The sequence below is a fragment of the Melospiza georgiana genome, chromosome 7 (assembly GCF_028018845.1).
Source record: "Melospiza georgiana isolate bMelGeo1 chromosome 7, bMelGeo1.pri, whole genome shotgun sequence".
NCBI lineage: Eukaryota > Metazoa > Chordata > Aves > Passeriformes > Passerellidae > Melospiza > Melospiza georgiana.
The window spans coordinates 21,095,942-21,112,004 of NC_080436.1; the positions used below are offsets into that span (position 1 = coordinate 21,095,942).

At 35.2% G+C, this 16,063-nt stretch overlaps 1 protein-coding gene across 3 annotated transcripts in view; it reads left to right on the forward strand.

The window, feature by feature from the left end:
- TLK1 (tousled like kinase 1) overlaps positions 1–16,063 on the forward strand; it is a 68,746-nt gene that overhangs the window by 32,334 nt on the left and 20,349 nt on the right. For all 3 annotated transcript variants that reach the window (XM_058028144.1, XM_058028145.1, XM_058028143.1), the window contains exons 4-11: positions 1,790–1,865; positions 4,377–4,423; positions 4,808–4,894; positions 6,013–6,102; positions 6,941–7,033; positions 8,255–8,365; positions 10,047–10,183; positions 11,482–11,670. In XM_058028144.1, the coding sequence (XP_057884127.1) occupies positions 1,790–1,865; positions 4,377–4,423; positions 4,808–4,894; positions 6,013–6,102; positions 6,941–7,033; positions 8,255–8,365; positions 10,047–10,183; positions 11,482–11,670 (830 nt within the window). The remainder of the gene's footprint in view (positions 1–1,789; positions 1,866–4,376; positions 4,424–4,807; positions 4,895–6,012; positions 6,103–6,940; positions 7,034–8,254; positions 8,366–10,046; positions 10,184–11,481; positions 11,671–16,063) is intronic.

The following is a 16,063-nucleotide window of genomic DNA, read 5'->3' on the forward strand; positions in this document are numbered from 1 at the left end:
TCATTAATTAGATTTTAAACCTTTTTTTCTTGCTATGGTAGGTAAAATTAGCTTTTAAACCTTTTTTTCTTGATATGGTAGGTAAAAATTACTACATTAGAATGTAAATGCAGAATTGAAAGTTGGAAAACAAGAGTAGCATGAAAATGCTTAGTTAAGTAGTTTCAATTTAGTTCGTGGAAAGGTAGCTTAGTGTTACCTATTTACCTGGCAATAATTCCAAATTATTAAAGTTAAATTTCTTAGCTATGCTTTCTGCTTTTAGAATCAATAGTCTTGAGTTAACTCCATTTCCGGGAGTCTGTGTTAGATGCTTTGCTAATGTATGATAGCACTGTAGAAGATGCAGATGTCAGTTGGATAAGTTTATTTAAAGTAAAATATATTCAATTTAAACTTAATTTACAGCCTGATAATACAACATTTATGGTTGTAAAACTCCCAAAGATATCTTTAAGAAGCTAGTCACAAGAATCAAAACACATTAAAAAAATACATGGTATAGGTAGGGAAGACCTTTCTTGTCCTGCTTGTTCTTTTATTAGTCTAATAATTTTCTAGGGATCACAGGTAGCTTAAAATGGTTCTTGCCAACATAAATACTGTTGGGTATTTGTAGTAAATTCATGTTTGAGCATATCCACACAAAGATTTTGGAATTGAAAGGTCCTTGAAATGATTTACTGATGGTTGAAATTTGAATGTTGATATAATTTGCTGTGTTAAGAAAGCATTCTTGGAGCACCAAATGACAGATACAGTAAAATTAGAAAATGATGGTATCATGAGAGAATGAAGCATCTTGTCACTGATCTCAGATTTAGTCTGAGCTATTAAGGAACTTTGGTGTACTGGTAAAATAGATCATGTAATGTCTCCTGTGCTTCCTCCAGTTATGTATGAGGCACCATGAAGAATACACACAGAGAGAGCTGCAATATGCTGAATGAGAGCAGCTTTTATTATTTAAATTGGGAAGACTAACTGGTTTGAATCCTCAGATCAAAGAGGAGCAAATGTAATTTAGAGATGCTTCTGATCACAGCCCTTACTTGTTATCTGTGTTGTACATAGTGATTGTAATTTCCAGGCAACTGTATAGAAAAATTTATTCCAGAAACATTAACAGATCTTTATTTTTTCACTTTCCATTGATACTTTTCTTTCTTTTCCTTGAGATAAGTGGATAGATATTAACGTTTTGAGGAATTTTTGCTCTCTACTTTTTCCTTTTTTTCTTTCTTTTTAATTCTCAGCAGATTCTAGAAATCTATACAGTTTTTTATTAGTTTGGAAATATCTTTTACACTTAGAAAAAAATGTAACATTATTGGCTTCCTATTGAAGTACTGGAACTTTGTGTTTATGCTACAGCAGTGTGTAGAAACACCATCAAGAATCAGATTATTTCACTTAAGTATTTAGCTTTAAAATGCCCACACTAAAATACAGAGATATTGGTAAAACATAAACATAAATGAAACAAAAATGGGTATTCAGAAACCCTGGAATGAATGAAAAGGAGTAATTGCTTCAAAATTAATATGTGGAATTGTCTTTTGGGAAATAATTTAAGAATTACTTCTCACTTTCTTAAATACCTCTTCTAGCTTGTACCTGATTGACCAAAGATCATATTATCTAGTTTAACTATAATCTGAAATTGCATCCCTGCTGAATTGTGAAATCATGTTTTATGGATGAGGATTTAAATTTATTTCATAATAATACAGCAATAATACAAATAAATCGAGCCTATGTTGCATCATGTTCTTTTTGGTGTTTGTAGACTCCAGAGAAGAAACAGTCAGAACCTTCCAGAGGAAGAAAAAGAAAAGCAGACACTCAGAGTGAAAGCAGCCAAGGTAAATTAAAATGTAAATTGACTAGGTAGTGATTGCATGTAATACAGCTCTGACTGTAAGCCTTAAAAATTCTGTATTTTCACTTACATAAGATGGCTGTTATGTTTTGGATGATGTTATGTATTCTTGTCACCCTCCCATTTGTCACTGGAAGGGATGGGCAAGTAAAACATGAATGGGACTGGTAATTACCCAAAAGAATCATGAATTACTGCATGTGTAACTCACAGCTATGATACAACTCTGTAATCTTTATAAGAATTACAGCAACTCTTCTCATGCAAAATACCTTGTGGTCTGAATTTCTTTTCAGTAGATAAGGGGGAAAAAGGATTACTGATTACAAAAATATCTGGTGCTTGTTTTACAGGTATATATAAGAACTTAATTTTTTTCTTCCTTTTTTGTGGAAGATTGTAGTAGTTTAAAGGGGTGAGGAAATCATGATGAGACTGATTTTTAATATTTGCAAAGTTTGGTTTTTGTCATTCCTCTCTTTTGTTTGACTTTTGGGTGAGAACTGGTGAAAATTTAGCCTCAAGACAAAAATTCATCAGAAGGGGAGCAGAAATAGTTCTGATAACATCTGCATCAGCTTTATTTTTCATTCTAACAGAGCTAGAAAATCTCACTTCAGATTTAAAGCAATGGGCTCCATATCTGGAAGCCTTAGTGATGCAGCATGCTATTAGTAGAATAATCATGTTGTTTGATTAAAATTAATTTCTTCCAAAGTGTTACTTTGCAGACACCTGCTTTGTTCAAAGAACCTGAATGAATTTTCCTATTTTCATTGTTCTAGTAGCCTATCCTTCCTCTTACTAATGAGTGTTGAAATTAGAGATGATGGAAATTTTTTGGCATTTTTAATATAGAAAACATGATAATAATATTTTATCACTGTTTTACTGTCAGCAGCAGTAAAACTGAGTAGTCTGCGCTGCAATATTCTCAAGGAGCTGGCCTAAGAAACTGCAGCTTCTTGGAGTGGTACAGTACAGCTGAAGCACAACAAAAACCTCCTATTGTATTGGAAAAAAGAAACAAGAAATCAATCTCTTGTGTATTACATACCCAGGATATTGACTTTTTAATATGTAAATTAATCCTTAAATGTTGAAGAAAAGGATTGTTTAGAACATTGAACTAATTGGAAGGTGGTATAAATCAGTGTAAATCTATTCATAATTGGCTGTGCCAAAATAATTTGACATATTTCTTCAGTGTAGAGCTCTGTAACATGACATCAAATAGATTTTTCTATACTGAAGAGGAATGCAGTCTGTCTCTTTTACCTGCATGAAAGCAAATTTGATAAAGTGGTATGAGAATTAAGCATGAGGCCAGAAATCACTAGGAGAATTATGGAGTAATTCTGGAGGGAAGTAGTAGCAATACATACACTGACTGAGTAACTACTGGAGAAGTTGGCTGTGTGCTGTTCTAGGTCTTGGAATTATTTTATCTAAATTTTTCTGTTAAAAGTCTTGACACAAAAAGCACTGCCAAATGTTTCTGGTTTTTTATCTTACTCCTTAGTGACACAGCATTATGCAGCAGTATCAGTACAGAGGTGTATTGAACTAGAGAGAATTCATTGGGGCTGAAACAATAGAAAAGTTTGAAAATCTTTGCTAAAAAGTGGAAATCAAATTTACAGATCTATGGGTAATGACCTCCTAATATATTGCAAAAATTCCTTTCTATAAATAAAAAGCTCTGAACAATAGTCCATTTCCAAGATGTCTCCTGACAGGTTGTCTGACTTCTACAGGAGAAAAGCCCAGTCTTAAGATTTATGGGTCATCTTAGGGCCAAACAGAGGAAAACATTTGTGCATTGGATAAGGTATAGGTGCAATCTCTGGAATGCCAGGTGTGGGTCAGGTCCTCCTGTTGAAGAAATACAATTCATGTTAGTTCTCCTGAAGTCTCAATCCATTCAAGATAAATTCTAATCTCAAACTCTGGTGTTTTATTTCCCTAGTTAACCCTGTGATTTACCCAATTCATTATCAGGTTAAGAGGACTGGAAATTCTTGTCATTCTCTATGCCCTCACTGTTACTGGCACCTAGGAAAAGCCTTGGGCAGAATATGTGGGCATGATAACTCACCTGGAGTACATAATGTTAGTAGATATGGTCAATTTGATACTTAGAAATAGTCCTTGAAAAGGGGAGCGACTTAGAACAGAAGGTTTGATCTGTAGGATGAGAGATGAATTTCATGTTATCTTTAAGAGGTCTAGAGTTTCTGTAAAGTCTACTCTAAACTGGTTTAGGAATTGAGGGAGACTTAATATCTGATTTCTCAATGAATGGAATATGCAAATCCCTTTGTTTTGGGAATCTGTTAATTACCTATATAGGGACATCAAGTATTACCACATCAAAGAAAACCAATTAACAAGTGATAAGATTTTACTATAATTATTTTATATGTAAAAATGTGAGACACCTCCACAAGTAATTTATTTAACCAATTCTAATGTACTGGTGTATTTATTGCAGGAAAGAATATTGGGGGACGTGGTCACAAGATTAGTGACTATTTTGAGGTAAGAATTTTGTAAATTTTACTTTGGTTTTAAAATTTTCTTCTAAAATATCCTTTTAGCTTTTTTTGGATGCTACAGCATTTTTGGTTATAATGGACAGACTTCTTGAGAGATTACTTCTCTTTTCTTTCTGTATGCTTCTCAGTATTAAACCTTGAAGTAGAGATGCAGTCATCTCTTGATGGAGACGAACTGAACTAAAATACAAAACCCATTATTTTTCACACTGTTCTTTAAGCAGCTAAAGGTTGCACTGATAAAAGTAATAGAATCTGATTTAAAATTCTGTGTAGAGACGAGCTGTAGAGTGTAGTGTGTACTTTCAGTAGATGTATAATGTATTTTGAGAAGATTGACTCATTGGGGTGCCTGTGTGCTCTGCAGTACCAAGGTGGGAACGGCTCGAGCCCGGTGCGAGGCGTGCCTCCTGCAATCCGCTCTCCTCAGAACTCACATTCCGCTCCTTCTTCTGTAAGTCTGCAGCTTCATAACTGCACCACATAGGTGTATAGCCTCAAAGTAGCAACATTGAAAATAATCTGTATTCAAGGGGGGAGTTTTCACATTGAAAATAATCTGTAGTCAAGGGGGGAGTTTTCAAAGGAATCGGTCCTGGGAAAGAATTCATTCTTCCGCCAGGAAAAAAAGAAATAAAATTAAGTATTAAAACTAAATTTTCTATTAACACTGGGTCATTTTTTCTTAAACATCTTTTTAATACAAGGTAGTTATGTAAAAGCTTGAATAAATGTTAAAATGTTGTAATGATGTCTATTCGTAGGCCTCACACAAAAAAGGGGAGTTTTTTTGTTAATTATAAGGAAACTTGGACCCCTAGCTTGGGACTTTGAAAGCTGAGGTTTTAATAAATTGTAATTTTTTTCAATAATTGATACCTTTTGCCTCTAAAATTCTCTTTGCTTGTGCTAATTCCTTTTTTTCCTTCTCATAAGCACAATTTCAGTGCCCAGCATACCAACATGCTAAATGGCTAAACAAATTTTGCCAGTTACAGAAAAGATTTGTTTTCTCTGAAGGTGGACCTCATCTTTTATTCCATGTGCTTTCAACTTCAGGCATCCTCTTGATCTTGCCAACAATATGGAGTGTAATAAAGATTTTGGAATTCAGCTTGAAAAAGGTCTCATTCACACAAACTAGGTTCATTAACAGGATTTGCTTTCTGATTTGCACTTGCTTCCCCTCTCAGGTTCTCCCATGAGAACTAAACATTCCAAAAATAACTCACGTTATTCTTGAGTTGTGAAAACTCAGAACAGAAAAATAAGTCTTTGTAAGACTAACATTACCTTATGTCAGTCTTGTATTGTCTTAAATCTTTCAGTCTGTTTCCCAAAAGTGACAATCTTAGTTTTCTCAGAGAATGTATTGCATCCTTCCTGAGCTGCAAGTGGTATGTAACGCCATGCTGATAGCTCTCAATGCAGTGCTCCAAGTAGTAGCTTGTGTACAAAAATACCTTATTTCTCTGTTTCTTTGAGATGTTCCTATCAAGAGTGGTACTAAGGCTATGCTCATAATTAAATACTACAGCTGTATATAAAATTCTTTGCTTTCATGTTTTTCAGGTTCGACAGAATAGTCCTTCTCCTACTTCATTAGCTTTCGGGGACCACCCTCTCACACAACCAAAGCAGTTATCTATTAAAATTACTCAGGTAACTTTTTGAGTAGATCACTTTACATTGCAGAAAAAAAAAAGTAGTTATGTTTATTTCTTTGTCTTTTAACTTATTATAAACTCCTAAAGACTTTGAAAAGCTTTGCTTTTTAAAATTACCAAAGCATTTTTCAGTTATGTTCAGCAGCTCATAATTTAAATATCTCTGGTGAATTTTGTATTCTGCACTTGCTCAGCTCACAGCATGGCACTTCATGATTACATAGATGACCATGGCATTGGTAGGTTTTGCTCAAGATTTTAGCTGTTGTGTGATTTTAGAAGTAGAAGCTGCTTTTTCAGGCAGTATTTGAATTGACAGCTGCCATTGTCATACTGCATTTAAAATCCGACATTGAAGAAGAAAAATGAGATGGATGAGATGGCAGTCAAAATGATCAACGCAATTCTGACATAACTTTTAAAAGCTGAAATCAACTGTTTCATTCTCTCTGCCATTTCTGATGTGATCTGTTCTTTCACATTAGTCAGAAAAAGGTTGTTTAACTGTTGACTGATACAGAGAAATTAATTAGTGGATGTTTACATTCTTTCCCTGTTTTTTATGCTTTTTTATGAACAGTAACTTCTCAGTTGTTGATGAAATATTTTAATACTGTTAATGGTTTGTCCCAACTGTTCACAGTTGTCCTCATGAAGAGGGAAAGTGATTTTGAATAAGAACCTTTAATGACACTTCCAAACACCTGAAAATAAGATTTTTCTGGTCTTGTTGAATGTTTTAAAGTCATTTATTTCTCTGCCTAACGAGCATAAAAAGAATAATGCTGTAGCTGTAAAAAGAAAGGATAAATATTTCAAAATGTTCTTTCTAGACTGATCTCACAATGCTGAAATTAGCTGCACTAGAAAGTAATAAAAATCAAGACTTGGAAAAGAAAGAAGGTCGTATAGATGACTTACTCAGGGTAAGTGTTGGACATGGGTAAAGGTATTTATTCAGAACAGCAGACTGAATATGAGGACAATCTTTTAGATTTTTAAAGAATTACTTAAAAGGTATAAAATTTTGTAATTTTTTTCTTAAATTTAAGAAGTCTATATAATATAATGTATAAGTTTTTTTCAGCTTCTGTGCTACAACTTGTTAATGATTAAATATGTTTATGGGCTTCTGAAGGTGCAAAGAAAGCCGATGCCATTTGCAGGCAGTTGATTAATTCCTTAAATTCAAATTATAATTCACCTAATGGGTGGTTTTGGTTTTTTTTGGTTCTAATTATGAATAGGCATTATCTGTGGAAAAACTGTTGGCATTTTCAGAATGGAGGTGATTGTGACAGAAATAAAATAAAGGCAATGAATAACTACTTTCAGTAAGAAAACTGTACTATACTCTAAGACTTGTTTTCAGAAAAAGAATCCTAATGTTTATGCTCTTGAAGGAAACACTGGAGAGGGGATATACAGAAATATGAAATATGAAACAAACCTGTATTTCACAATTTGTAGTGTGTTTAGTGTTTGTATGTGTACATACATATGTACAATACATAAAAATATTAACCCATGTAATGATGTACTATGAAATTGTATATGTAGATTGTTTTAACACATGTTCAACAGTATGGAGTAGACAACTTTAACTTTATTTTTAACTTTTTTTAAAATCAAAATAATATTGTTGTGGGATTTTTAAGGTAATAAGTTAAATATAGTTGGAACACAGGGAATTTGTTAAGCTTCCTACTCAGATAATTAAAACTTTTATAATTGTGAAATTTTTGCTTTCTTTTAAATTGGAGACGTTAGGATTCACATGACTTCAGAATCATATATAAGGATGTGATGCTAAAATTTTCTGGTTTGAATTTCTCAGCCCTCAGTGGAGAGCTGAACATGAGATTGGTACAGAGTTTTTGTATATTCTTATTATGCTGAATGCTCTGTAATACAGAATGCAGGACAATGTAAAGGAAAAAAAAATAATCAAGGCATCCTTCTATAGATAGGGATATATCTGTGAAATGAATTTTTTATTTAGATAAATAGATGTGTTTATGCATGTATAAGCATGCATAAACATCCTTACTTTAGTCATGTGAAATTAGATATATTTATTTTATGTGACAGCTGATTTAAAAACAGTGTTTCAATATATCTCTTCATATTTTGTATATATTTATTAGGCTAATTGTGATCTTAGAAGACAAATAGATGAACAACAAAAACTACTTGAAAAATACAAAGAAAGGTTAAACAAATGTATTTCAATGAGCAAGAAGCTTCTGATTGAAAAGGTAAGTTTATTGCTCTTAAAATCTTCATTATAAAAGCTTGGAAACTGCTGTAAAACTCCATTATGATTCCTTCATTTTCACTTCAACTTTTTCATATTTGTCACTTGATTGAAACTTTGTATCCATGGTCTCTATCTGGCAATATTTTTATAAACCTGAATAAGCTAAATAAAACATTTAACCTTTTTCAGATTGTGAAAAATGTACCTTTTTAATTTAAGGATTTACCCATCGTAAGTTAAGCAAAATAGCAAATCATTAAAGTTATGAATTTAATATATGGCATATTTTCTGGAAAAATTTTAAGATTACACTGGATAAAAGAATTTTTGAACATAATCTGTTGTGAAGAGGAGATGGATAATATCTCTTTGTGAGACACTTAAGTGGCTATGGTAATTTTTGATGTAGAATGATAAAATGCTGTGTCAGCTCAGAATTAATGGAAAAAAGGAAATTAAGATGACTGCCTTCATACTACCATTAATGAAAGAGTCACTTTTTAAAAATTTCACCCCAATTATATTTAAACTAGTAGCAATTTATTAGGCAACAAGGATACCTTGTTTCTCTCCCTCTTCTTTAAAATAGCCTATTTTTAAAAAATCCTTTAAAGTTAATAGGAAATCAATGTTATTAGAAATTAAGGTACAAAAAAGTTTAAGACAAACAGCCCCAGTGCCTTCCCTAGTGCTGGCTGCTGGATCCTGCACATACACAATGGCACAAAGCGAGCCATTGGAGGATTCAGGAGTTTTCTCACTAGCAAGTCATAAATAAATTATTGCAGATCTTTTTAAGTTCCAGCGTGAGGGGAATGCAGGGGAAAGATGCATCACATCTGTTTGGCATGATAGTAAGTGCATACCTTCTGACTGAGAATCCCACAAGGGATGTTTCCTGTGAAAAGCCCTTCTTCAGCCTAGAAGTCTGTTTGTAAGAACAGCCTTAATTCTGACAACCTCTCACTTTTTGTGTGTATGATTTTGGGCCATAGACATTTGTTATGAAGCAAGCATTTGTAGCAATCAGAGAGGTTTCCTTGCATTAGATGTTCACAGTGCTTTTTCTTTGTGGGAGAGCAGGCAGACTCAGTTGGTTGTCACATCCCAAGGGTGCTTGTGGTGGCAGTGCTGGTTCTGAGAAGGGAATCTGCTTTACTTCTGCAAGTGGATATCTGAGTGCAGTCAAGGCTGCCCACAGTGCAGTGCCACACAGAGGTCCCTGCCCCAGGTCACTTGGTACCAGTACTATTGTAGATGCTCTGGCAAGGAATTTCCAGGCCAAGTATAGGAAGTGCTTTCTTTATCATATTTGAGTCAGTTATTTGTTGTAGTAGACATGTACAGGTAGAATCCTAATTACATCCTCTATGATGCTGATACTCTAAATAAAGTGCTTTTTTAATGAGGAGGAGCAGCAAACTTTATAGGGAAACAGACCCAAACTCAGGGGGGATTTTGGTGCACAAATTGTCCTCTAGTACTGGTTCTGGCAACTGCAGCTCGAGTTCTCTAGAAATTAGAATAAATGGGGTAAATACTACAACATAATTTTGTTAACACTTCTCTTATCCTTGCCTTAAAAGGCTGTTGGAGGAGAAAAAAACCCTGAGTGTTTTATTGACTTTTTGAACACTTTAGTGTTACTAAATATGAAATTTTTTTTGTTGTTTTCTTAGAGCACACAGGAGAAGCTGGCAAGCAGAGAGAAGAGCATGCAAGACAGATTACGCCTGGGGCATTTTACAACAGTTCGTCATGGTGCTTCATTTACTGAACAGTGGACAGATGGCTTTGCTTTTCAAAATCTTGTGAAGTTAGTCAATGCTATGTTCTTAAAGTTCTCACTAATTGTTACTTCCCTCTAGTGGACTTTTTTATTACTAATATTCTAGGATTGAAGCAGCTTTTCATATGTTGTATTTTGCTTTGCCTTTTGAAGACTGAGAATAAAATATAGAACTCCATTAATCAGGTGAGGGAATGCTAAGGTTGTGTGTCTCTGAAAATCAGTTTGGTTCCACTTTAACTATCTTTACGATAGCACAAATGTTGTAAATAAGCAGCACATAGTTATTCAACTCAGCTGATAGAATTATAAAGGTAAATTAGTGATTTTTCAGGAAGCTAACCAAGTATGCCTGGTGGTCATTGGGACCAATGAGGTCTGTGAAGTTCTCCCTGGTCACACAGGTGCTACCTGCACATCCTCATGGCCGCACCCTTCTCTGGCGTACAGCTCCTTAGTGCTGTGAAGGAGCAGTGACAAGTCTGGCAGCCTCAGATGGGATTTAGTGCAAGTGGATGGGGGAGAGAAACCACCTGGAAAAGAGCTGCCATAGCAGGTATTCCAGCAGAGATGGGGCCAAGGAAAAGGGCTCTGCAAGACTCTCAGAGATGGTGGTAAAATAATTATGCAGTGCTTCCAAAGGAGTTCTTTGGTAATTAGTCTGATTCATTGGAAGTACAGATAGATTTATAGATAAAAGAATACATATATTTTAAGTAATTCACCAAGAGTTTTGTTTTTGAAGGACAGTGTTTAGTCCTAGCATTATGGGATTGCCTGGGACACTGCTTTTCTAAACAGTCTTACAATCAGTCTATAGATGTATTTGGCATAAAAGCTGTAATCATTTACCATACAACCGAACTGATGGTTTATTTGGGAATGACCAGATCAAATTCAGTATTTGGCCTATAAAATTCAGGTGCTCTGTATTGATGCTGTCAGGGAGTGGTTTTGATTGTATAAATAAGATATCCACCAGCTAAGATGGTTTTTTTTTCCTTTTTCTAGTGCAGAAATCATCCATAGCACTTTAAAAAACAAAACAAAAAAACCAAAACCAAAATCCCCACAAAATCCCAAAACAACAACAAAAACCAAACAATCTCCCTGAAACTACCATATATTTAAAAAGTAAATTGTGCCATAACTTTAGCAAAATTTTTCCACTTCATGAAGAACACTGGTGTTCATTCTCCTAGGGAACATTTTCACACGTTCAGTAAGTTTTTTTAAATTTCTAAATGCCTTATCAGTTAAAAAGATAGTTCTTGAAAAAATGCTAATTGATGAAACTTTAATAAAGCTCTTTTTGGGGTTTACAGGCAGCAAGAGTGGGTGAATCAACAAAGGGAAGACATTGAAAGGCAGAGAAAGCTCCTGGCCAAGCGAAAGCCTCCAACTACAAATAATTCTCAGGCACCATCTGCCAATTCTGAACCCAAGCAGAGGAAAAATAAAGCTGTGAATGGGGCAGAAAACGATCCCTTTGTTAGACCCAATTTACCACAGCTGTAAGTTTAACATTTCAATCAGTCTTTTACATAAATTCTGAGATATTGTCTGTGTGTGTTCTATTCAAATAACAGCATAAAAAGGCACTCGGTATATTCAGCAGCTATATTCTGACTAAGGACTTGCTGATGCTAGGGAAATTTGCACCACTGTCTATGAAGTTGTTGTACAATTGCACTGTCTATGAAGTTGTACAATTTATTTTTGATAAAGTCACCAGAGAAGGGCCCATTGTGGGGATAGGAAATGTTCCTTATGTTATCCTGAACTAGAAGTCTCCTTATCCTGTCTTCTTAGTCTTCTAATGTCACTGATACCAATTGAACTTTTCTGTATCCACGTTGGTTTAAGAGCTTCTCTTTTAGTTGGAGATTATTTTTTTCCATATATCAGTATCTAGTTGACCAAAAAAAATATTTTTTCAGCCTTTAGTATATGAAGACATATTTTAAAACAAATAGAAATATCTTTTCTCTCCTTCTGAATGCTACATCCCAAGACCAACTGTCAGAAGTTACTGATCCCATTTCACGTATTGACAGTGTTGTCATTTTTTGTCATTGTAACATAAAAATGGAAAGTCCTTAAAGAACTCTCTTTTTTTCTGGGGACATCTTTTTCCTGCAGACAGAAAGGGTATAATTCAAGGCACACAAAGATGTGTTCTTGACATTTCATTTGAATGTTTTATGAAATTGCTGCTTCAAGATATTAGTTACTGCCCTTTAAGCCAATATGCTGCAGCTGATAGTATATCTGTTCCTAGTTTATTTTTAAATAAAAAGTAAAAAACTAGGTTTTAAAAGAATAGCAAATTAATCTGTGTTACTCTGCAGAAGTAAGCTACCTGTATTGAGCATAGTCACTTGCCACCTCTCACATGTGGAGGCAGTAATTTATACCTGCAGGGATGGGGGGTATGTAAATTGCTCTGGTTAGATCTGCTAAATAAATACATTTGGACCATCCCTTTGAAGACGGCTGCATGTGTTTTGCATAATGCATCATTCTTAAAATTCACATTGTGAAGTTGTTTTACTGTGACAAAAATACCATGAAAATACAGTAGTAAGGCTGGCAATGTAAACAAATCTTGGTTAGCATTACTCCTGTTTTGGTAGAGAGCTGAAGAGTCATTGCTCATTGTGACTTTTTAGTAATACTTAGTGCCTGTGTTCTTCTTAGACCATAATTAATACTTCAGAATAGTACAGTAAATATTGCTGTTGTGTTAAAAATATATTGCTGTGTGTTTGAATGTAATCCCTCCTGTTATTAAAAGTAACATTTAAGTAATGGAAAATACCTGAAAATTTACAGAAATTTTATTTGCTAACTTTTGGTTGGTTATACTCCCATAATCTTAGTGCTCCTTTGAGAGATGATGAAATATAAATTGGGGAAAAATACAGACAATATGTTCTAATTTTTAATTAGGGCAAGATGAAGTCCTGGTAATAAACTTCAGAATATTTTCTGGTGTTACATGGTGTTAAATAATTTCCAATTTACTAAAGATTGCAAATTTTCATTTCATCTGGCTTAACCAGTTATGTGTTAAATGACACATGAAAATGCTTGCCTGTTATGGAATTGTCAGGAGAACAATCAAAATTGTCCTTTTGCATCTAATCCTAGCTAAAATGTAAGCAGTAATTGAATCAAAACTGTTTTGTATTTAAGTATCATAGTTTGATCATTAGATAGTCTAGATATGAGATTGCTTGCTTGTATCATAAGCTTATCAATTTTGTTTCAGATCTTTGAGGAGATCTGTAGTGCGTCCTGAGACCATAGAGGCATTTAGCCACATGATGCTCTTAGGCCTTTACTTGAAAAGGGTTTTTTGTATTTAGGAATTGTTATAACTTTGTATTGTAGTATTATGTGTTGACTCCTTTCTGCTTCTCAGTACAGAATTAATTGTTTTGTGTATCTTGGTAGGACATTAATTATGCACTTCCATTTTAGAGTAAATTTGTCATGTGCTCTATGTGATTCTCTCCTATTACATTGCTTATCACTGTTTCTGCATTACTTTGACTGTAATGATCTTAATTAGTGTAGTCAAATGGAAAAGCTCTGCTTTTATGAGGCATGAGGAAATGCAGAGCTGCTTGAGATTAATGAACTAAACCTGTAGTGAATTAATACAACATGCATACAAGTGATCAAGCAGATTTATTTAAAACATACAAATGACTTGCTAGGGTTTGTTACCAACAGGTGTCTTTACCACTGCATTGTTTGCTTTAAAAAATATCTCCAGCTTCTGGTATTGATGAGACAAAATGATCTACAGCTTTGTAACAATCAGGAGTATTGAAGCTTTTCTGCAAACAGGTGTCAACTATTTTGAAACAGACTGAAGATGCTGCCTGAGGCATTCCTAATAAGGACAGTGTTTGAATTTAGCTGAATTTACTGTGGTCTCTGATAGGAATGTAAAAGCAGACTTTTTGCTCTGAAGTTATTGTTATAGAAGTGGCCAGTTTGCCAGTGTCTTGTGAGTGAATGGTGGCTTGGTGCTTCAAGTAACATGGAGCACATGAGTCTAAACACTGTCCTGGTTTTCCATCATTCTTCCCCTTTTGTGGCCTAAACCAGAACTAAAAGTAGTTTCAGTTTTGAGAGTTCTGTTTTCTACTTAGCAAAGTAATTCTATTAGTCTTATGTGAAAGGAATAAATTTAAATATATTTAAAGAAAAAAAATATTTGAAGTAGAGGTTGCCTTTTTAGCCCTGGAAAAAATTCTCTTTGAAACCTCTCTTCAAGTTCTTTGGAGACATGAGAGAGGATTCTGTAAGAGTACAATGCAAGTCCCCACCTTTTGGAAGCAGCTCTTTTTTCACGAGACAGCTGTTTCTAGGAGCAATGTTTTATTTGATTTAGATGGTGGAATCCTTCTTCTGCAGCTTCAGCCATTTCAGTTGTATTCACTTCCCTGTCACCTGTTCCAGTGCTCCCCAGTTCCTCCATGGCAGCCTGTATGCATCCTTGTCCCTGCGTGCAGTTTGGACGAGGGGAGCAGAGGGAGCTGGCAGGGTTTGTGACTGTGGCTGAGCAAATGCATCATAGCAGGAGCATTCTGTTCTGTATGGAACACATGAAAATATTTTCAGGAACTTTTTCAGGCTGAAGTGCCAACAATGTGTCTGGGCTTTACTGGACAAGTAAAGACAGCTCCTTTCCTGAGGCAGTCTATTTTTAAGGCAGACATGGAAACGATGGGTGAAAAGACGTCACGAAAGGTTTTGACTTGGTTGAAGTTTATTCATCCTTGTAGAAATTTGGGAAACTGCAGTGAAAATAAGCTTGGACCCAATGGGAAGAGCTTCAGAAATTGTAGCCACAAAACTTGGATTGGATGTGTATATGGCTGTTTGAGAGCATGGCTGCATTCTGCTGTGCCTGTGTATCCAGGGCAGAGGTGGGAAGAAAGATGCTTTTAAACATACCAGGCTTGATCATGGTGAGAACCAAGAAACACATGGCTAGTTTGGGATTTTGTCTTGTCTGTACCCACTAGTAAAAGAATTGTGATTGTAGAAAGTTTTTATCTGCACTTGTGAGGAAGAAGGGAAAAGAAGACTCGTGATGTCAGTGCATGTATATTGTGTCAAAACCTTTGAAATTTGGTGGTGAAAACATAAGCCTCTGAAAAGCCTATTCTTTCTAATTTAAAAAAAAAAATTAATTGGTGGTAATCAAGTCTTTCAAGCCAGGAAAGCTATCTACTTTCTTCATCAACAAGTGAGAGAGGCACATCATGGCCCTTTATGTCACAGGAGAATTATGCTACATACACAGAGTATGTCCAGTGCCTTTCGGGGAATTTCTGGAATTTATTGCATATGTTTCAGAGTTTATTTAGCTGCAGACAGCAGCCAAATTAAAGTTATTAAAATACAACATTTATTGTACAGTAATTTTGTGCAGAAAAGATCATGGTCAGACTGTTTCATATTAATTCATGCAACCTGTTCCCAGCTGCCCTTCTTTCCCAGTGCTCCTCAGATTAGCCCCAGGCCTGACTATGCAGCTTTAGATGGCAGCAGCCTTGTTTCTGGTTGATGTCCCTACCCTGTGCTCCTCAGCCTTTATCCCTCCACGTCTGATGAGACCTGTGTGTCTCATTTGATAAAGGAGCAACTCCTTCTGCATGAAACTGCGGTGTGTTGTAGGTGCCTTGGATGGTGCTCTGAGCAACCAGATCTAGTAGGTGGCATCCCTGCCCATGACAGGATGTTGGAACCAGATGATCTTTAAGGTCCCTTCCAACCCAGACGTGGTGTGATTCTGTAATTCTGTTTTCAAAAGGTGCCTCTAGGGTGCCACTGGCCTGCAGAAGGTGTGGTGAGTGGATGCAGGTAGAAAGTGGTGGGCTGATG